Source organism: Heteronotia binoei, chromosome 1 (genome assembly GCF_032191835.1).
Source record: "Heteronotia binoei isolate CCM8104 ecotype False Entrance Well chromosome 1, APGP_CSIRO_Hbin_v1, whole genome shotgun sequence".
NCBI lineage: Eukaryota > Metazoa > Chordata > Lepidosauria > Squamata > Gekkonidae > Heteronotia > Heteronotia binoei.
This window is the reverse complement of record NC_083223.1, coordinates 138,113,202-138,134,793: the sequence shown is the minus strand read 5'-3', so window position 1 is coordinate 138,134,793 and position 21,592 is coordinate 138,113,202. Positions and strand designations below refer to the sequence as shown.

At 41.5% G+C, this 21,592-nt stretch overlaps 1 protein-coding gene across 10 annotated transcripts in view; it reads right to left on the bottom strand.

Moving 5' to 3' along the window:
- ARID1B (AT-rich interaction domain 1B) overlaps window positions 1-21,592 on the bottom strand; it is a 670,312-nt gene that overhangs the window by 614,214 nt on the left and 34,506 nt on the right. For all 10 annotated transcript variants that reach the window (XM_060241209.1, XM_060241219.1, XM_060241263.1 and 7 more), the window contains exon 2: window positions 4,928-5,122. In XM_060241209.1, the coding sequence (XP_060097192.1) occupies window positions 4,928-5,122 (195 nt within the window). The remainder of the gene's footprint in view (window positions 1-4,927; window positions 5,123-21,592) is intronic.

The window sequence follows — 21,592 nt, the reverse complement described above, 5'->3', positions numbered from 1 at the left end:
TTGTCTCTGCTGAATGGACCTGAGAACTGGTCCTGGTGAGTATTCTAATCTATGAACCCACAGCCAAAAGGAGATATTACACTGGAGAGCCACTGCCAATCTAAATAGACCGGGGGGGGGGGGAAGAGAAGCTTGCAATGCCCAGCCATTTCATCCTAGGCTCAGAACAATTTAAAACTTTTCATTTCTGCTGTGATCCTTGTGCTTTTTATGTTTTATTTTTAAAATTGCATTGTAAAATTCCACTATTACCCCACCTTTCCTTTTTAATATTGCAAGAGTTTTAAGCATGTTTGTATTTTAACTTTTAAAAAATCTTTAACTGTGTTTGTTTCCTTTATAAAGTTTATATCTCCACTACCAGGCATTACATTTTATGACACACATGGCCTGTCCTCACAAAGTCTCATTTATCTTAGATCTGGTCCTTGTAACAAATGAATCTGACACCTCCCGTAGTGGATGACCATTAATAGGAGACAGGCACAAGGGATCCAATCTTGTAAATTCTCCTGGACCTCTCAGTGACTTTCTGAAAACACTGATTGTACTGTACTTCTGATCACCTTTCAGGGTTGGGACTAGGAGGCACTCTTCTTTGGTGGTTTCAGTCCCAGTTTAAACATAGGTCCAAGAATGTGGTGCTGGGAGACAGCTGCTCCATGCCTTGTCCTCTGGTTACAAGCTTGCAAGCTTCCATCTTGTCCCCTATGCTATTGTCCCCTATGCTTTTAATCATCTATGTAAAGCTGCTGGGAGAAAGCATCTGAAGATTTGGTCTGAGATACCACAAATAAGTGGATGGCACTCAGCTCTGTTTAGTGGTTGCAGCGGATCCCACTAAACACAGGTGTCTGGAGGCAGTTTGGGGATGGGTAAGGGCTAACAAACTGAAATGTAATCCTGACAAAATGGAGGTGGGTGAAGATTTAACCCAAGAATTGGAGTATTTCCTCTTCTGGATGCAGTTGCACTCCATCTAAAGGAGCAGATTTGTAGCTTGGGAGTATTGTGGGACCCAGGGCCTCCTGGTGGATAAGCAGATAGGTGAGGCAGCTGCGACCCTTCCTGGGTGGGAAAGATTTTGCTGCGGCATTTCATGCCCTGGTAATATCTAGATTAGATTACTGGAATGAGCTTTAAAGTGGAGTGCCCTTTAAGACTATAAGAAGCTACAATTGATAAAAAATGTTGCGGCTTGAGTGGGTTGTAGGAATGACATCAGTTTAGTCTTGTTCCATCTTATCTAGCTCCCAAGTTTGTTTCTGAGCCTGCTCTCATAGGAACTATCCATTAACTCTGGTCATCTTCAGAGGCCCTACTTCAAGTACCTTTGCCAGCTGATGGAAAAAAACAGGTGGCAACCTGAGAAAAGGCCTTCTTGGTCATGGCACTGAAACTTTGGAACTCCTTCCCCAGGGAGATTTGTCTTTCTCTCTCTGTCATACTCTAATGGGTGAGGAGTTGTTTTATTTGGCATTTCCCCACTAACTGTCCCCCTCCCCCTTGTGTGTGTTTGTGTATTTCTACTGAATTGTTGGAATATTTTATATACATCAACATTTTAAATTCTGTTTTAATGTTAAAATGTTTGATGTTTTAATGTTAAAATATTTTAACATTGATGTTTTAATGTTTGATGTTTTAATGTTAAAATATTTTAACGTTTTGATGTTCCCTGCCTTGGGGAGCGTATTTGGGTGGAAAGGCAGCATACACATTTTAAATAAATAAATATCTATGCAGTTGTTCGTAAATACTGATTTTACTGTAAGTCCCAATGAATACGTTTACACAGTGAAATTGAATTCTAGTAGATCAAATACATGACATAGAGTGTTAACCAACAATTACTGATGATAAAAGTAATTAGATATTGTACATCATCAAAGGCAACATTCAGTCCTTCGAAAATGTTCATAAATATGTGACAAAGTGGTCTGGTCTGCTGGCCTTTCAAGTAAGGATGCACATTTTCCCCAGCTTTCCGCAATCCTGCTATCCTAATTTTACAGTACAATTTTATCCAGGTCCATGAAAGGTGCTTTTTTCCTTCAAAAGAATCTGGCCTGTATCTTGAGACTTTGGTCGAGATTCATTAGCCACAAAATGTTTGCATGTGTGTATGGAAGAAGGACACTGAATCTTCTAGTGAATGAAAGCACTTCATCATAAACTAAGAAATTAGTTTACTCTACAATCTTTTACCGATTACTTTTTGCTTCTGTGATTGCAATTTTGCACACATCAATTCCATTACTTTGTGGATGTGCAACATAATGGTATAGAGAACTGAAGATGCTTAATATATTTGTCTTGGTTTTCAAAGTTGTTGAATAGACATTACTCCTTTATCAATATATATACAAAGAAAATTAAGTCAAATGGATCCGGCTTTCCAAATATGGATAGGGTGACTGTACCTTTAATAACTACTTCACACATACCCCATCCAATTTTTTCTAACTGGCCTTACTGTTGCTTACAATGAGAAATAGTGTACAGTGTGACAAATATGATAGTAAGTTCTGCATCCCTCTCTGCCTGCCATTCATCCACTTCAAACCACCTCCAATCGAGCTTTATAATTCTGGAGCAGACTTGGTTCTAACACACAGGCCAGCTACATTCACTTCTAGTTAAGGTCTAAGTGATAGAATGTTGTCAGGAGCAACTTGTCATGCAGGAATGAGAAAATCTGCCCCAGGGCATGGTTAGAAGGTACATGATACTGCAAGTTAGGCACTATGTGCATGAGTGATTTTTCTGGGAATCCTATGACTGCCACCTTGAGTTCCTAGATGGAAAAAGGGCAGAATATAAATGCAACCAATACTCTGTTCAGTTTAATTATTGACAGTCCCAGATATCCTTTACAGAATTGAACCAGTTTAGTCAATTAGTTTTCTGGACAGAAGTTTGAAGAGTAAGCCTAAACATTTGGCTTCATAATACTGTTGTCATTTTGTGGTACACTTCAAAATCAGAATAGAACATTTCTGTCTTAGTAAGCAGACAATCCACCTTACAGTGGGGTCTAGATTATGCGGGGGGGGGGGTCTTTCAAAAATCATCATTCTACCAAACAGATAATGATAATTTCATTATTCTTGCAAATAAAATACCTTTAAGGTAGAAAGTTTTAAAGTATCTTATTGGGTTTTCCCATAATTCAACCAAATTCAACCAGTTTTTTGTCTAAAAAGTAACGACACATGTTCATGTACATATACATGAAGGTGTATATTACTTTCTGTGAAACATGCCATGCAGTATCAACAATCCTTATCAAGACTTAGTAGACAAGAGAGTCTGAAAGAGTTCATCTTCCATTCCAGTTTTTCCTGCCATTTGACATGATTCTACTAAATGGCCGTTTGAATTACAACAGTTGCACTTCATATTATGCGTTCTCAATTTTCTCCAATGTTAATCACAACTTATAAAATTATCTACACATTTTGACTACATTTTCAGCACATAACCAGGACACTATTAGTAATAAGAATTGTTATTACTGCAGTAATAACAACAATCTTCAAACTCATATTCTCAAATCTGAAACCTTTATAAAAAGATAATACACAAGCAATTGGTTTAGATCACTAGAGAGTCACAAGTTAAGACCATGATCTTTTGGAGGTTGTCCAAAGCCAACTCATTTGTAGATGTTGATGTCTTTGATGTCCATTCAAATAAAAATTCAGTGTTGCAATTATTACCTTATTACTTCCCCAAAGAGTATTAGTAGTCACAACCATACTGTTTCTCAGCCTATTATATTCATGCTGCAGAAGGACAGACAGACCAGAAGCCAACCACTGTGCCAGATCACTGCCTCCTGATGGATACTTTACAATTAGACAGCAACCCATCTTGATCTATTACAATCAGACTGTGATTCACAATTAAAAATGCAGTACTAATCTTAAAACAACAGTATGATTGCTTTTCAAAAACAAAGAGCATGTTTTGTTAAACTTGCAGTAGCTCTATTTAAGTCAAGAAGCAGAGGCGCTCTATATTTCTCTTTGCATCAAACTAACTGTTAGGTAACAAAATTTTGTTATACGTAATATTAGCCACACTGTGTTACACCAAAATAAGTTTCATGTCGCCAATCTACTATGCTGCACTTCTCTGAGAAACTAAGCTTTCATGCAATCCTGGCAACCATTAAACCCATACGAAACAGTCCAATTTGCTCCATAACTACTGTCAATATTTTCTGTATGGTAATACAGGCTTATGTTTATTCAACATGTGTGGTCCATGTTTTTAGAAGATGAAACATGGTACCTCAGCAAAACAGTGAACGTATAGTTACAATCTAATTAACCACTTGTTGAATATTCTATACCTCAGTAACAAATATACTGGCATGGCAGATCATTATTTTCCATCTTTGTCATATTTAACATCAGATAATAAAAGAAAACTAATTTTTGTTAGCCACATGTAGAGAGAAAACACTGTTTTCTTTTCACTATCAATAAAGCCCTGTGTTAGCAACAAAACACAAGCTTCAATAACAAGACTGATCAGAGATTTACAAGCACAGTCTCTGGGTAGCCTTCATCTATTATACCTGTTCAAAAAACAATGACTGCATCTTTGCTAATGTATGCTGAGAATATAAATAATTAATCCTCTGAGATATGGCAAAGAAGAGGCTTCCATCAACAGAAAAATCCAACTAGAATAAAACAGATCCATTCTGTCTACACATTATATGACAAAGAGAAAAACTCTTCTCATATATGTGTGTATGTATATTTTTAAATAAAAAATAGGATGTTTTCTTAGACTGACCAATATTGTTCTTACTTCAGATTCTCTTTTGTGGCTTGGATATCATTAAAGAAAATTACATCTTGACCCTCAGAAACACAATAAAGGAATGGCACATAAAAATCTTTCCACAAACCTGTTGCTGTGGATACTGCATTCCTCCCATAGAACCTGGAGTCCGAGCCTGCATACTCAATGGATAGCGTTGTGGTCCGGGAGGTCCATATGACTGCCCTGGATATGGACTGCTTGGCTGTGTCTGGGTGTGAGGGCTGTTGCCCACTGCATACAATTGAGGTCTTTTCATTACCATTGGATCCATTGGGTTGCCCTATCAATGAGAAAGTAAAAAGCACATTAAATATACTGTATGAAGAATTTTTATGTTTGATGTACTTTGAAATGCCACTTTGAAATCAGATTTAAAGCCCTGACCTGAATAACTGAGGAAGGTCCAATCTTGTCAGATCTTAGAAGCTAAGTAGGGTCAACTGTGGTTAGTATTTGGGTGGGAGACTTCCTTGAAAAACGCAGTCAGGAGGCAGGGCTCTATTCAGCCACCTCTCTGAATATCCTCCAGGTCCCCAGTAGGGGTCAGTCACCCACTGACCCCTACTGGAAGGTTGACATGACTTCAGGTGCAAACACGCACACATATACCAAAAAAATCAGATTTATAAACTGCAACATAGAAAAAGCTGCAGTGTAATTTGTGATTTTATACATTATAACCACAATCCAAAAGATATGTTCATATGATTCATCAGCATTATAATGGTAAAAATCTTCAAGCACATATAATTGACAATAGGAACAACCCATATGCAGTGTGTAGTTCCTCCCAAACAGATTATGCCTCATTTGTACTAACTGTACTGCCTTGTTACAATTTTGCACTACAAGTCAGTAAGAAAATTAATTACAGCTCAGAAGACTTTTCTGATTTTTGTTGTTGTCTGGTTTTATAAAACAATAAATAAGATTTATTTTTCCTTGCTATCCATTATATAGTGTCATTATAGATATTCATTGCTAAAGTTATCCATAATAAAGAAAGAGACACGCATGACTATATAGAACTATTAAGGTTTTGTATGACAAACTATTCAGACATCTCACAAGCAATGGACTACAATATGCATTCCTTCCCAGAAATATCCACGTATTGAATATCTGGAGGGTTGGGATCACAGCTATTCAAAGAAAACCTCAAAACACCACACATGTATTACTGGCTTTTTCTCTTTAAAGTGCTGTGTGTAAAAGCAAAACTACCTTTCAGCTCAGCAAATCTAAATAAGCCATTTGGTAGATCAGTGTGCAGGGTTACAAAATCACTTAAATTGTTTTTAAACATCTGACCATGCATACACAATGTTCCATATACAAATGTTCTAAATTTAATGTTACCATGCCTGAACTTTTCTAAGGCATCAAGAAGTTTTAAGCAATGCACTAGATCCTACAAATTGCAAATGTTCCTACCTCCTTCCCCCAGCAGTCACCTGAGATCTCTGAAAAGTATGTGCTTGTATTCATGGGTACGCCATGAACAAAATGCAGTGGCACACAATGAGCTGCAGTGGCACACAGTGAGCTGCTAGGGGGAATAGGACGACTTTGCTAGGCAGAAGACTCCATCACTGTAAAAGGAAGTTGAGTTATATCAATTTCCTTTCGTAACAGCCTTTGTGCCCCATCACAATTTGTCCATGGGGTTCTCATGATACATGATGTTTTCAGATGTCTAAAGAGACTACTGAAAGAGATGTTTTCAGATGTCTAAAGAGACTAAAGAGACTACTAGGGAAAGCGGATGTGGAAAAGATCTGCAACCATGAACACTCCATGAATACTTAGGAATCCAGTCCTATGTATTTTCGTGTTTAGGCTGGACCACTGGTTCCTTATTGTGAAGGGTCCTTCTCTCCTGGAGGACATCTTGGTGGTTGATTCTCATTCTCTATTAAGGGAGGCAGGAACAAGTCTTTCCACTTCCTGTCTCCTGGTGGGAGTAACCATCTCTTCAGTTCTGACAACTCCAAAAAGCAGTTAACTTTCAGCTAACTAGGAAGAATCAGCGCTCTTAAATTAGAACAATGAAAACAAGAAATAATAGACTGTCTTCTATTTCCAGAATGTGTTGTAGCATTCTCCCACTAAAGGTTGTGTCTGCAGAGTCACAGGTATTCATCCTATACTGTTGAACAAATATTGATATAGTTGACCATGTGGCAACTTTCGCTGTCAGATGGCCATCTAGCCTCTGTTTAAAAACCTCCAAGGAAGGAGAACTCACCACCTCCCGAGAAAGCCTGTTCCACTGAGGAATCACTCTAACAGTCAGGAAGTTCTTCCTAATGTTAGCCGGAAACTCTTTTGATTTAATTTCAACCCATTGGTTCTGGTCCTACCTGCTGGGGCCACAGAAAACAATTCCACACCATCCTCTATATGAAAGTCCTTCAAGTATTTTAAGATGGTGATCATATCACCTCTCAGCCGCCTCCTCTCCAGGCTAAACATCCCCAGCTCCTTCAACCTTTCCTCGTAGGACTTGGTCTCCAGTCCCCTCACCATCTTCATCGCCCTCCTCTGGACCCGTTCCAGCTTGTCTATATCCTTCTTAAAATGTGGTGCCCAAAACTGAACAAAATACTCTAGGTGAGGTCTTACCAAAGCAAAGTAAAGCGATACCATCACATCACGTGATATGGACACTACACTTCTGCTGATACAGCCCCAAATTGCATTTGCCTTTTTAGCCACCGCATCACACTGCTGACTCAAGTTCAGCATATGATCCACTAAGACCCCTAGATCCTTTTCGCACATCTTCCGCTAAGACAAGTCTCCCCCATCCTATAACCATGCATTCGATTTTTCCTACCTAAATGCAGAACTTTACATTTATTCCTGTTAAAATTCATTTTATTGATTTTAGCCCAGTTTTCCAGCCTGTCAAGGTCATCTTGTATCCTGTTTGTCTTCTACTGTATTTGCAATCCCTCCCAATTTAGTATCATCGGCAAATTTAATAAGAATTCCCTCTATTCCTTCATCCAAATTGTTTATAAAGATGCTGAACAAAGCAGGCCCCTGGAGAGATCCTTGAGACACTCGACTTGCCACTCCTCTCCAAGAGGATGAGGAACCATTCGCAAGCACTCTTTGGGTGCGATCTGCCAACCAGTTACAGATTCACCTAACAGTAACAGGATCCAAACCACATTTTACCAACTTGTCAACAAGGAGAGTATGTGGAACCTTATCAAAAGTCTTATTGAAATCAAGATAAACGATGTCTACAGCATTCCCCTGATCAGGTTAGTCTGACATGACTTGTTCTTGGGAAACTCATGCTGGCTCTTAGTAATCACATCCATTCTTTCTAACTGTTCTAGGACCAGCTGTTTATTTGTTCTAAAACTTCTCCAGGTATAGACATCAAGCTGACGGGTCAGTAATTACCCGGAGCGTTTTTTTTCCCCTTCTTGAAGATGGAGACAACATTCGCCCTCCTCCAATCTTCCAGCACCTCTCCTGTTCTCCAAGAATTCTCAAAAATAATAGCCAAAGGTTCAGAAATGACATCTGCAAGCTCTTTTAGAACCCTTGGATGCAACTCATCTGGCCCTGAGGACTTAGTTTCATTTAAAGAAACTAGGTGTTTATGTACTACCCCTATGCTGATCCCAGGTTGGAACTTCATATCCTCCTTATATGTCCTGTTTATGCAGTGTTGAGCACCGTTTCCCTCAGAAGAGAAGACTGAGGAAAAGTAGGAATTGAGCTGTTCCACCCTCTCTTCATTACCTGTTACAATTTCACTTTCTTGCCTTCGCAATGGGCCTACCATGTCCTTGCTCTTTTTCTTACTCTGAACATAAGAAAAGAATCCTTTTTTGTTGTTTTTATCATCTTTGGCCAGCCTAAGCTCATACTGAGCTTTAGCTTTCCTAACTTTTCCCCTATAAGCACTGGTGATTTATTTATATTCATCCTTGGTTATAAGGCCCTCCTTCCAATTCCTAAAGGAGTCTTTTTTATTTCTCAAGTCTCAAGTTGCCTTAGTATGAGGTTGCCTTAGCCTGAAGATCAGCTTGCCAAGCTCATAACCATAAGGTTCTTCTGGTGGCAGCTGCAGATGCCATGGGCCTGGATGAGAAGTTCATGGAGTCCAATTTTGAATCTGCTGTGAATGCGGATGCTTTGAGTACTCTGGTGGCTCCTACCACCAGGCAACAACTGTTGGCTTCAATAAATTGAAGGAGTTTTCTAGTCCAGACAATTGCAGCTCTGGATACTATGGATGCAGTTGCTGAGGCCCTGATAGCCATAGAGATGGCTTCATGAGCCTTTCTTAGAGTGGAGTCAGTCTTCTTATCCATACTGTCTCTGATGGTTCCTTCACCATCCTTGGAAACATGACCACTTGACTGTAGAGCTGCTGCAGGAGCATCTACTAGAGGTACCTGCAAAAGCTGGTTGGTAGAGGGTAGGAATGCATACAGTTTCTTTACTAAGGGACTACTTTTTGGCCCTGGGTTAGGCCCATTTTGCCCTTAGCTGTCTCAAAAAATTCAGGGAAGGAAAACACCTTTTCTGCTACATCAGATCTGGGAAAGAATTCTTTATTCCCTTTTGTTCTGCCTTTGTTCTCCAATCTTGAAGGACCTCTGTCCTAAGCCTCACTGTCTGAACATGACTCTGAGACCCACTGGGAATTCTCTCTCTTTTTTGGAGCAATCCTGTTTCCTGGCTGCCTTAGTATGCCAGCTGGGCCTTTCCCTGGAGAAGGGAGTTGCCTCCATGCCCCTTTGCCTGGATGAGGAGCTAGGTGGGGGAGTCTTTTGCCTCCACTTTGGAAGGAAATTGTAACATGAAAACTGTAACAGAGTAACATTTAATTTAATTTTTTCATTTATACCCCACCCTATCCTGTAAGCGGGCTCAAGGTGGCTTAGAACATGAAAGCCTCCCCTCATTGTTTGTCTAAGTAAAGATATAAATTTGGAGAGAAACATCAAGGGCCTGGAGGCTTGCATGTTACTCACAAGTAGAACTGTGTCATTACTGAGCGATCGGCTTGCCATTGTCCCTTGGTCAGATAGTTAGGAAAGTTTTCTCTGGCACCTGTGGTCTTTTCCTTGATTGTGGATATGCCCCCTCTCCTGCAGCCAGCTCCCAGTCAGTTGGCAAGCTGCTCAGACATGGCCTCTGTGGAGAGGTGCCTCTTTTTGGCACATTTTGTTTCTCCTCCTTTGCAGGCCTAGCTGATAAGGCAGTGCCCAATTGATCTCGAATGGTCTCTTTGGTGCATAAATAGGGACTAGCTATAAGAGGGGATTCTAGCTCTCCCTCTGAGAATAATCCATTGCTTCTTTCTTGGGAGTCCATTTTGGAGAGGGCTGGCGTGCTCTGAAGAACCCCAATAGTAGAAAAATAGCAAAAATGGCAAACAGAGACAAATACTTTTATTTTCCAAGCCTCTACATAGGGACACAGTAGGAGCAGATTAAGGAAGAAATTAGGAGGACAGGGCTAAACTGGATAGAAAGGGTAAGAAGGAACTAAAAAAGGTGGTAAGGAAAAAAATAGTTGAATGGCTGAATAAGTGAGAAGCTCCTATTGTGATACTCTCCCTATGGAGGCAAGAAGAGAATTTAAGAGATGGGTGACTCCCATCAGGAGACAGAAAGTGAAAAGACTTGTCCCAACCTCCCTGAAGAGAGGATGGGAATCACCCACCAAGATGTCCTCCAGCTCAGAGGGAGAACATGGCATTCCAATCAGTTCTGCTGTTTTGAAAGTTGTTTTTGCTGTTTTGAAAGCTGAAATGTACCTGAAACATCACTTAGCATGATCTTTTCAAAATGCATGAATATTTACATTCTGATTGTCCAGTGCTATCTCAAAAGTTGCTTACTGAAACATTATTGAAAGCATTTCTTTCCTTAAGTTACTAATGAATCTCATTTTCTTTGTACACTGATTTTTCTTTCATATATTTATGTTTTATTCTTACTCATAACTATATTCTATTATTTCCATTATCTTTTTTGTTGTATGCCTGAATTAACACTCTGTATTTTTCTACTGTTTTTCTTATCCTCACCTCACTAACAGTCAACATATCTAATAGTCAGTATGGCCCAGCCTTCAGATTATTAAATCTGTGGATCAATGTCACATTCAGAGAAGGAGGTAGGGTTGCCAATCCCCAGGTGGGGGCAGGGGATCCCCCGGTTTGGAGACCCTCCCCCCGCTTCAGGGTCGTCAGAAAGCAGGGGGAGGGGAGGGAAATGTCTGCTGGGAACTCTATTATTCCCTGTGGAGATTTATTCCCATAGAAAATCGTGGAGAATTGATCCGTGGGTATCTGGGGCTCTGGGGGGTGGCTGTTTTTTGGGGTAGAGGTGCCAAATTTTCAGTATAGCATCTAGTGCCTCTTCTCAAAATACCTCCCAAGTTTCAAAAAGATTGGACCAGGGGGTCCAATTCTATGAGCCCCAAAAGAAGGTGCCCCCATCCTTCATTATTTCCTATGGAAGGAAGGAATTGAAAAGGTGTGCTGTCCCTTTAAATGTGATGGCCAGAACTCCCTTTAGAGTTTAATTATGCTTATCATAGCCTTGATCTTGGCTCCACCCCAATGTCTCCTGGCTCCACCCCCAAAGTCTCCTGGCTCCACCCCCAAAGTCTCCTGGCTCCACCCCCAAAGTCCCCAGATATTTTTTGAATTGGACTTGGCAACTCTAGAAGGAAGGGGGGGGGTTTCTTCCAAACTTAAGGAGCCCTCCAGGTTTGCAGAAAAATCCTAAAACTTAGGAAAAAATGGAGGCCAAGCTAACCCCTCCCCCGCCAAAAAAAAGCAAAGGAGCATTTTCTGCATTTAGACAACATGCCTCCATTGGCTTGTGTGAGAGGAAGAGGGATGAAGTTCCTTCAAACACAGACTTACCTTAGAAACTACTTGGTCAGTCAAAACAGCTCCAAGCATTACAAGGCGCAAGAAGGGACTCCTGATTTTCCTTTCACACTGTCTTCTTTAGAGGAAATGGCTGGGGGTATTGAAAGCAGAACAGAAGCCCTTCCTCACCCCTTACAGTGCTCAGACACCCACAGTTACCAAGCAGTTTTCAAGATGAATCTCTGAGAGTAAGGAAGAAATACCAAGTAAGAAGGGATGGGAACAGTGGAGAAAACAAAAGGAGAGGAATGTATTGCCACCTCCTCAAAAGTTCCTTCTTGTATAACTCTATTTCAAACCTGGATATTTATTCAGCTCCTCGCAACTACTCTGATTTTATGGTTTCAAGTGTTTCCCCAAAAGATACCCCTTCTAAGATTATCAGTTTTTCTTTATGAATGAATGTCATTGATAAGTATAAAATCCTTGGTTTTTAAATTCAGAATATCTATTAATGATGGTGGTAACACAGCAACTACGCTAGGAAATGGAAGGAGTACAAAACACAGAACAGGGGCCCTTCATACCAAATATTAATTATAAAACATTAAATTAGCTTTCATGCCCTTCCATCCATCTAGTTTGAAAGCAGACAATCAGAAATGACCTAAACTGTAGTTTTATAACAACCAGCCATCAATAAATTGAGATCTCTTCCACCATGCATATGAAAGACAGCAGAACCAAGCTTCCTACTTCTGCTTGGCCTATGTGTGTACCAGAAAATTATTTCCAGAAAATATGAATTGGAATTGTTTCAGAAAACTTCCTGATGCTCTAAACTGAGTGTCATCATATTTATGTTTATTTAACCTGAAGTCGCTGAAAATTGTACATAAACTAATTTTAGCACACCAAAACAATAGTGCATGGTATCACAAGGATGTTGCAATCTATTTCAGCAGAATTTGAGTTTCAGTTATAGAGTTTGATTGACTTTGATTTGAACTGCACAATGAATCAGGCAAATAAACTTTTATTTTGATTTTCCCACCATTTACTACTCTATAAAACATATATACTCTCTTGCAAAAGCATTAATTACACCTTTGAAATTCAAGGTTGCCCAATATTGTATTATCAGTGGTATCCACTTGTTGCTGTTAGTTTTATGAAATAATAAATCTTCAGAAATGATTTTTTCCATACAAAAATAAAGCAAATTTTCCATTTTCTACTCCACAGTTTCCCAAATGCTACTGCAACTCGTTCATGAAGTGAGCGCTTTGTGAAAAGTATCACCAGTCTACATGTAGTAGGTAATTAATACATGCAGGTATTTTAAAAGATGGTGATACCAGTCAATCATTATGAAGTAACTGCACACAAATTTTAGGTTTCCACATCCCTTTCTCATCACAAATCTAGCACTTTATTTAATGGAAAATAGTGCTGTACTTGTTCTGCACTGGCTCCCTATGTGTTTTTGAGCCCAATTCAGCTGTTTCTAAACTTTAAAGCCCTAAATGGCTTGCAGCCAAGGTACATGAAGGACTGCCTACTTCCGTATGTCCACCCGGCCAGCTAGTATCTGCCTCACAAACCCTGTGACTACTTTCAATTGTGTGCGTATGGGAGGGGGGGTGGCACACAGAGACAGGGCTTTTTCAGTAGTGGCACCTTGCATATGGAATTCCTTTCCCCTCGAGGTTTATCTGGCACCTATGTTGTTTTCTGTTCATCCAGGTTTTTAATTAAAGGGTTGGGGTTTAAACTCTATTTTAGACTGTAAACAGTTATTTTCTGCAGTCAGTGATCTGTTTTTATGGTCTGTTTTTATGCTGGGCTGGTTTTTAATATCATCATTATTATTATTATTATTATTATTATTATTATTATTATTATTATTATTATTATTATTATTATTATTATTATTATTATTTTGTAAGCTACCTCAGTGGATTTTAAATAAATAAAATTTCAGACCTCAGCTGTCATGAACAAACAGGTTTATTCATAATGGGCATAAATCTAGTTTGTTGTCATGCTTATTCAGGAAGAAAAACCCAGTCCAGTTCTGGACAACAACATATCCTTAAGAAATACATATACTGATTTCTCAGATCTATAGAGTGAAGAGAGAAAGAATGAAAAGGAAGTGTGTGTATAGATGGATGAGTATTGTTTAAAGATTAAGATACTTTCAAAATCGTTTTATGTAATTAATTACTTTAAAGGCCACGATCAATTTCAGCAGGAAAATCACACATTTCACAGGATACAGGACAGAACCTTTAAAATACTATAACCCTACTGTACTGTTAACTCACTTCAAATACATAAAGTATTATTACACAAATTCAAAACAGGCAGATTCCTTACTCTAATATTTTAATGACCTGTCACTAATTAAAATGTGTGTGTATGTAAAATATTGTCAAGCTACAGTCAACCTATGGTAACGTCACAGAATTTTCAAAGGAAGTGACAAAGCAGAGGTGGTTTGCCATTGCCTTCTTTTGCAAAGTCTTGCTTGTTGGTCTCCCATACAAGTACTGACTCTGCTTAGCTTCTGAGATCTGAGATAAGACTCTACCATTCCACATACCATAATTATAGCTGCATGTGTATACTGCCACACATCCTACAAAAATGTACTGTGTTGCATCCATTCAACTAAACAATATTTAGTTATCTGGATTTATATACTACCTTTTGACCACATATGGTTTTCAAAGCAGATTAAAATTTTCTTCTAAAAGGAATTATTTTTCTCTTCAGTTCTTCATGCCCTCTGCATTCACATAAACACACATGAAGCTGCCTGTGACAGACAGCAAGCAGAGGCATGCTTATTGGCAGTGCTGCTTGGAAGACAGTGAGTTGGCTAACCTGATTGACAGCTCATGGAACTCACTCTGATTGAGGACTGCAGCTAACTGTTGAGATGAGGGTGACAGGCAGCTGGAGGACTGGTTGAAGAAGAAAGTGGTGGTTTGTTGAGACACTCAAGTTTGAGAAGAGTCTATTCAGAGTCAGTATGGTGTGGCTTTGAGGGGAGGGGGGGAAGGCTCTGGAGGAGACTGTTCCTATCATTTAAAAAGTTTCTGTGTATAAAACAAAGAATCACAACTTGAGAGGGAAATTTTAAACTTAATATCCAGTGTGAAAAGACTATCAGTCTGGAAGATAAGGATTTAGCAAATGGTTTGAAGTGGCATTGAAAGGCACTAAGCATGTCAAAAGCCTAGGTTATTGATCTTAAATAGGACATAATAATGATCCTTCCAGAGAAAAGGGTCTAATAGGAAAACCCTAGTGTTAAACAAAGGGATAAAGCTAAATATATTCTCATAAACTGTGTGACTAACATGCGTGAAATTCAAAGGGAAATCTAGAACAAGTAATATCAAAGAAAAATCATTTTAACATCTGTAATACCTTCAGTGAAACCAACAACCTAAGTGTAAAAACATCTCTTATTTAAGATTGCGTCCGCAACTTCGCGCCCGGCACAATTGTTTGACATAATTAGAGGATTTACAACGCTGCAGCAAGGCAGACTAAATTCTATTGAATTGGAAATAGGCTGCGAGGCTTTTGCGAAATTTTTTGTGGATAAAATCGCGTCACTCCGCCCCGACCCCCCTGCCAATTTTGAGACAGTTAGCGAAATCAAGGCCCCGAGCCTGTCTTCGGATTATACGCTGGATGGCTTCGGCCCCCTCAGCCTGGAGGAAGTTGACAGGATCCTCTTATCTGCTCGCCCAACAACTTGTAAATTGGACCCATGCCCTTCCTGGCTTATTAAATCTTGCCATGGTGATCTTAGATATCCTATACGGGATATCATAAATAGATCCCTGACAGAAGGGCACTTTCCAACACCGCTCAAAGAGGCTGTGGTCCGTCCCCTCTTAAAGAAACCATCTTTAGATCCGGCCCAATTGGCACACTATTGGCCGGTCTCAAATTTGCCCTTTTTGGGCAAACTTATTGAGAGGGCAGTGGCGATGCAGCTACAGACTTTCCTGGAGGATGCTTCCGTCCTTGACCCATTTCAGTCCGGCTTTCGCCTGGGGCATGGGACGGAGACGGTGCTGGTCGCCCTAGTAGATGACCTTCAACGGCATCTGGATCGGGGCGGCTCGGCGGTGCTGATGCTGTTAGACCTGTCGGCTGCATTCGACACGGTCGACCATCGGCTACTGAAGGGCCGCCTCACCGACGCGGGGATTCAGGGGTTGGCCTTACAGTCGCTTTCCTCTTTTCTGGAAGATCGGGGACAAAGGGTCGCAGTTGGGGGAGAGCTATCCCGGAGGTGCACACTCGATTGTGGTGTGCCCCAAGGGGCGGTTCTCTCCCCAATGTTATTTAACATCTATATGCGGCCTCTTGCCCAGACTGCCCGAAGGTACAGGCTAGGGTGTCACCTGTACGCTGATGACACCCAGCTCTATCTACTGATGGACGGCCAGCCGACCTGCGCCCCGGAAAACCTAGATCGGGCATTACGTGCCGTGGCTGAGTGGCTCAGACTGAGCGGGCTGAAGCTTAACCCTGCAAAGACAGAGGTCCTTTGCCTGGGTCGCCGCAGCCCGGGAAGGGGAATCCCCCTACCAGCCTTTGACGGTGCGCCGCTGATAGCGGCAGACAGGGTCAGGAGCTTGGGGGTGCTATTGGAGCCTTCCCTAACGATGGAGGCTCAGATAGCAGCCGCTGCCAAGTCCGCGTTTTTTCACCTTAGGCGGGCAAGGCAGTTGGCCCCCTTCCTGGAGCGCGACGACCTAGCAACAGTGATCCATGCTACGGTCACCTCAAGGTTGGACTACTGTAACGCCCTCTACATGGGGCTGCCCCTGTCCCGAACTCGGAAATTACAGCTGGTGCAAAATGCCGCGGCCCGGCTGTTACTGGGTCTCCCAAAGTGGGGACACATTCAGCCGGGCCTTCGGATTCTGCACTGGCTTCCAGTGATGTACCGAGTCCGGTACAAGGTGCTGGTTATCACCTTTAAAGCCCTATATGGCTTGGGACCTGTCTACCTGAAGGACCGTCTTTCCCCGCATGTTCCCCAGAGAGTACGGGAACACAAAATCTCCTTACTGTCCCTGGGCCGAAAGAAGCCCGCTTGAAATCCACCAGAGAAAGGGCTTTCTCTGTTATGGCCCCTACATGGTGGAATCAGCTGCCGGAAGAGGTGAGGGCCCTGCGGAACCTTGTCCAGTTCCGCAGGGCCTGTAAGACGACCCTCTTCCAGCTAGCCTATACCTAGCTTGAGAACTTAACGTACTTGCCAGATCTCTTTTATATACACATGGATTATTTATTAATTTTAAGGTTTTATCTGTTTTAAATGTTTAACCCTTTACATGCCTAAATATTGTTTAATTTTTATGTTGGATTCATTATTGGAAGCCGCCCTGAGCCATTCGTGGGAAGGGCGGGATATAAATTCTAAATAAATAAATAAATAAATAAATTTATTCAGCAACATAAAATACAGTTTCCCCCTAGTTTCTTTATTTCCCTTTCTTTCTATTTCTCCCCCCCTTCTTTATTTCCCTTTATTCCTCTTTCTTCCCTTCCCCATTTCCTTATTTCTCTTTCTTTCCCCTTTCTCTCTTCCTTCCTCTTCTCTTTTTCTCTCTGTCTCTCTGTGGAGCCTGAGTGGTGGGCACTGTGAAGGACTGCTCCTGGGGTAGGTGGGTGGCTTTAAAGGTCTGCTGGGAGCAGCTGCAGTTTCTGCATGAAGGGAGGGGTAGGAGTGGGAGCCAGCTACCACCAGTTCAGTTTGCACTTGCTTATCCCAGATAGTGTGGCCTAATATGCTAATGACTGTGTGACCTAATATGTGAATACTAGGGGATGTGGTCTGAATCTACGGCTCTGAATCGTGGGTTTTATACCGTCATCACCTGCGACTCCTTGAGCGCTTTCATCAGCGCTGCCTTCGCACCATCCTCAACATCCACTGGAGTGACTTTGTGACCAACACTGAAGTCCTCAAGAGGGCGGAGGTTACAAGCATCGAAGCACTGCTGTTGAAGACGCAGCTGCGCTGGGCAGGGCATATTTCTAGGATGGAAAACCACCGCCTTCCCAAGATTGCTCTGTATGGCGAACTTTCCACCGGCCATCGAAATAGAGGGGCACCAAAGAAGAGGTACAAGGACTCCTTGAAGAAATCCCTTGGCACCTGTCGCATCAACCATCACCAGTGGTCTGACCTAGCCTCAGATCGCAAAGCATGGAGGCACACCATCCACCAGGCTGTCTCTTCCTTTGAGAACGCACGCATAGCTGGTCTTGAGGACAAAAGGAGATTGAGGAAGAATCGCACTGCTACAGCACCAACCCCAAATCAGACTTTTCCCTGCAGCCACTGTGGCCGGATCTGCCTGTCCCGCATTGGTCTTGTCAGCCACCAGCGAGCCTGCAGCAGACGTGGACTACTGCACCCTTCTTAAATCTTCGTTCGCGAAGTCAAGCCGAGAGAGAAAGAGAGAGAGAGGGGTCTAATATGCTGAGTTCCTGTTGGGCTTTTTCTACAAAAAAAGCCCTGGGTCTAAGCTTTCACCTAGGGTGAATACTAAGGGATGTAGTTTAATATGCTGAGTTCCTGTTGAGCTTTTTCTACAAAAAAAGCCCTGGACCTAAGCTTTCGCCTAGGGCAGTGTGCCGGGTGTGTGCGCCAAATTAGGCTCTCCCCACATGACTTCAAATAGAAAAACAATTATTTGCATTAATTTTGTGACCTGAATCGTTCTCCCTCGGTGGAGCACTGTTTTTTTAAGTTGATAATTTTGTATGGCCCGCAAATGATGTTATAAATATCCAAATGGCCCTTGGCAGAAAAAAGGTTCCCCACTACTTAGACTGGCAGCTGCCCTCCAGGGTCTCAGTTACTCAAATACTGCCTGCCCCTTTTAACTGGAGATGCCAGGGTTTGAACTTTGGATCTTTTACATGCAGGCCAGAGCCTCTACCACTGCGCCATAGCTCCTTACCCTACACTCTGCCCTGCCATTCATAGCAACTTGACCCATTTTATTAACACCATAGTTCTATAAGTGATCTACAGTCATAATAGTTGCATTTAATGGGCTATTAATCTGGGATCATCGAAAGATGCAGTTGCTTGTGGAAATATGAAATTGAGCCCTTTCTTCTGTCCTGCTTCTTCGATTTTTCTACAAAAAATTTTCTGAAGGGAAAATTCATATTCTGCTGTTGGATAAAGCTATTATACCTACTGAGCAAACAAATCACAACAAAAAAAAGAAGAAATCTGTTTTAACAAACTACATACAAGTTGACTCTTCATGGTGCCACTGGAAGTGCAAGAAGTTTAAAATAACATTTAAACCCAAGTACATATATATTTATCACACGCCATTGGCCAAAACAATCCTACAAACCAAGAGAAGATGACTATACAGCTTAATACTGTTGGCTTTAAAGTTATTTTCTCCACAGCAGCAATGGACTTAATACAAGGCCAAGTACTGGCCTCATTTTGAATTTCTAGGTTTTTATTCTTACTTGGCTCATCTATCCAGCTCTCTCTTCTTTTTAATTTTTAACTGAAAGTACCCGTTTCTAAAGGAAATTGGACCAGCCGCAAGGCCCACAAACTACAGGGAGTGACTTTTCCTATATAGGGAGAGCCTCTGTACTTATTAAGGTCATCTCAGGAGACCTTTCCTTGCCTCTAGGAGTTTCGTTTTGGGGAGTACTTGAAAGTCTGCCTTGGCGAGGTCATGTTCAATTGGCAGGGAGCTCAACAAGGGACAAAAGTATTCATAGGAAAGCAGTTATCTTCCTACCTCAGTACTTTTCAGAAAGCAGAAGCAACCCTATCCCCATGGGTGACAGCAGAACTCCAAAGGGAACCCTTGTGCATCTTGGGTAGGGGGGAAGAATAACTACTGTATGAGGATCAACCCCTTCAACAAGCTGCACATTCTTCGAGTGCCTAACGAACCTCATCTTTGCTATAAGGCATTTCCCCAATTCATACTATTCACTCAGCATTTTGATTTCCAAATATGAGCCACAAATTTGCAGGCAGAATTTAGAAACTGAACATTTTTCAAGTACCTTGAGATGGACACCCCAGGCAAGCCTGATCTCATCAGATAACAGAAGCTAAGCAGGATCAACTCTGGCAAGAACTTGGATGGGAGACCTCAGAATATCAGCAGTCAGGAGGCAGGGGAAGAATTTATCCTGCCACCTCTCTGAATTGCCATGACTTCCAGGTGAACACACACACAAAAAAAATTACAAAAAAAAATCAAGTATGCACTAAGGCCTAGCTGATAAAACCTCCAGAATTCTTTGTCTAGTGTCTCTTAGGTGGAATAAAACATATATTGCACCTAGTCTAATGAAATTTGAATGATGCCAGTCTCAGTTGACAAGAAGATTCTGCCAAGGCTGTAAAATATTGAGTTTGCCTGAAGTCTTACTAATGCTAGCATCTAATAAAGGGAAAGGTAGTCCCCTGTGCAAGCATCAGTCCTTTCCAACTCTGGGGTGACATTGCATCACAACATTTTCACGGCAGACTTTTTACGGGGTGGTTTGCCATTGCCTTCCCAATCATCTACACTTTACCTCAGCAAACTGGGTACTGATTTTACCGACCCCAAAAGGATGGAAGGCTGAGTCAAACATGAGTCAGCTACCTGAACCCAGCTTCCACCAGGATCAAACTCAGGTCATAAGCAGAACTTGGACTGCAGTACTACAGCTTACCACTCTGCGCCACAGTATCAAAGACATCAAACAATTTATAAGGACCATTTAGGGGCCTGTAGAGAGACATACTAAAATACGGACCTGAACATCTGTTCTCCATCTCAGGGACCTGGCTCTGAGTCCTTGAGCTGATGAAGATGGCACCTGAAGATCAGCTAGTGCAAGCCCTCTTTTCTCAACTTGACCAAGGGCAAAAAAACAGATTTACAATATTTGTACAAAACCTAACTAGTGGTAGGAAAGCTCCCTGTGGCTTGCTCCCCTCTTCCTACAGTAGAAAACTACTTAAGAGGAAGGAGGGACTAACTAGTGGTAGTAATAAAGACATTATTGGAAGCTGCTGGAAAGGATGCTCCAGCAAACCAAACAGCTAGGGAGGGAGAGAGGGGGAATCACATAAAAGCCTGGGCTCAGATTCAGAGGACTTTTCTCACAGGGATGAGGCTTTTCAACCTGGGGGGACTAATACAGCAAATTCTCCTGCATCACTACATCCAATTCTATTTGCCAATCAGAGGAGCTGATATTGTACACAAGTGCTCTCTTCAATGCCTGAAGAAGGCTTTGAAACCTTAACATACCATGTAGTTCACTGGACAAGGACTTTGCCCCAGACCCTATATTCCTGGTTCAAGTTCAATGGTCCCTGAAACAAGGAAAAATGAGTAATGCTCTTTTGCTGACGAGGGTTATGTTATATCAACAGGCATTACCTTAAGGCTTTCAGCAGAAATCACAATGGTATTTGGTAACGCAACCTGCCAGAGAGTTATGATAATGCTTTCAAATGGAAAAAAACTTGATAGCAAGGTCCAACTACATCAGCATAAAAATACTACAGAAAACCAACTGCTTTGTTAACTGGTTGAATCCTTAGTAGTACAAGCACAGTGAAGGCCATTGGGTGAGACTCCCCTCTTCCACTGCAGGCCCATCAGGTCCCTGAAACTCTGCAATGGGAACCAAGAAACCCTCAGGAACAGTGGAGGAGGGAAAGTGGGGGTTTGCAGTGAGAAGGGAGATACTGGCAGAAATCACCTACCCCTCCTTCACCAATGTAAATGCCACTCCACCATTACAACCACTGTGACAGCAGAAAAATACCATGTTAAAATCCAACAC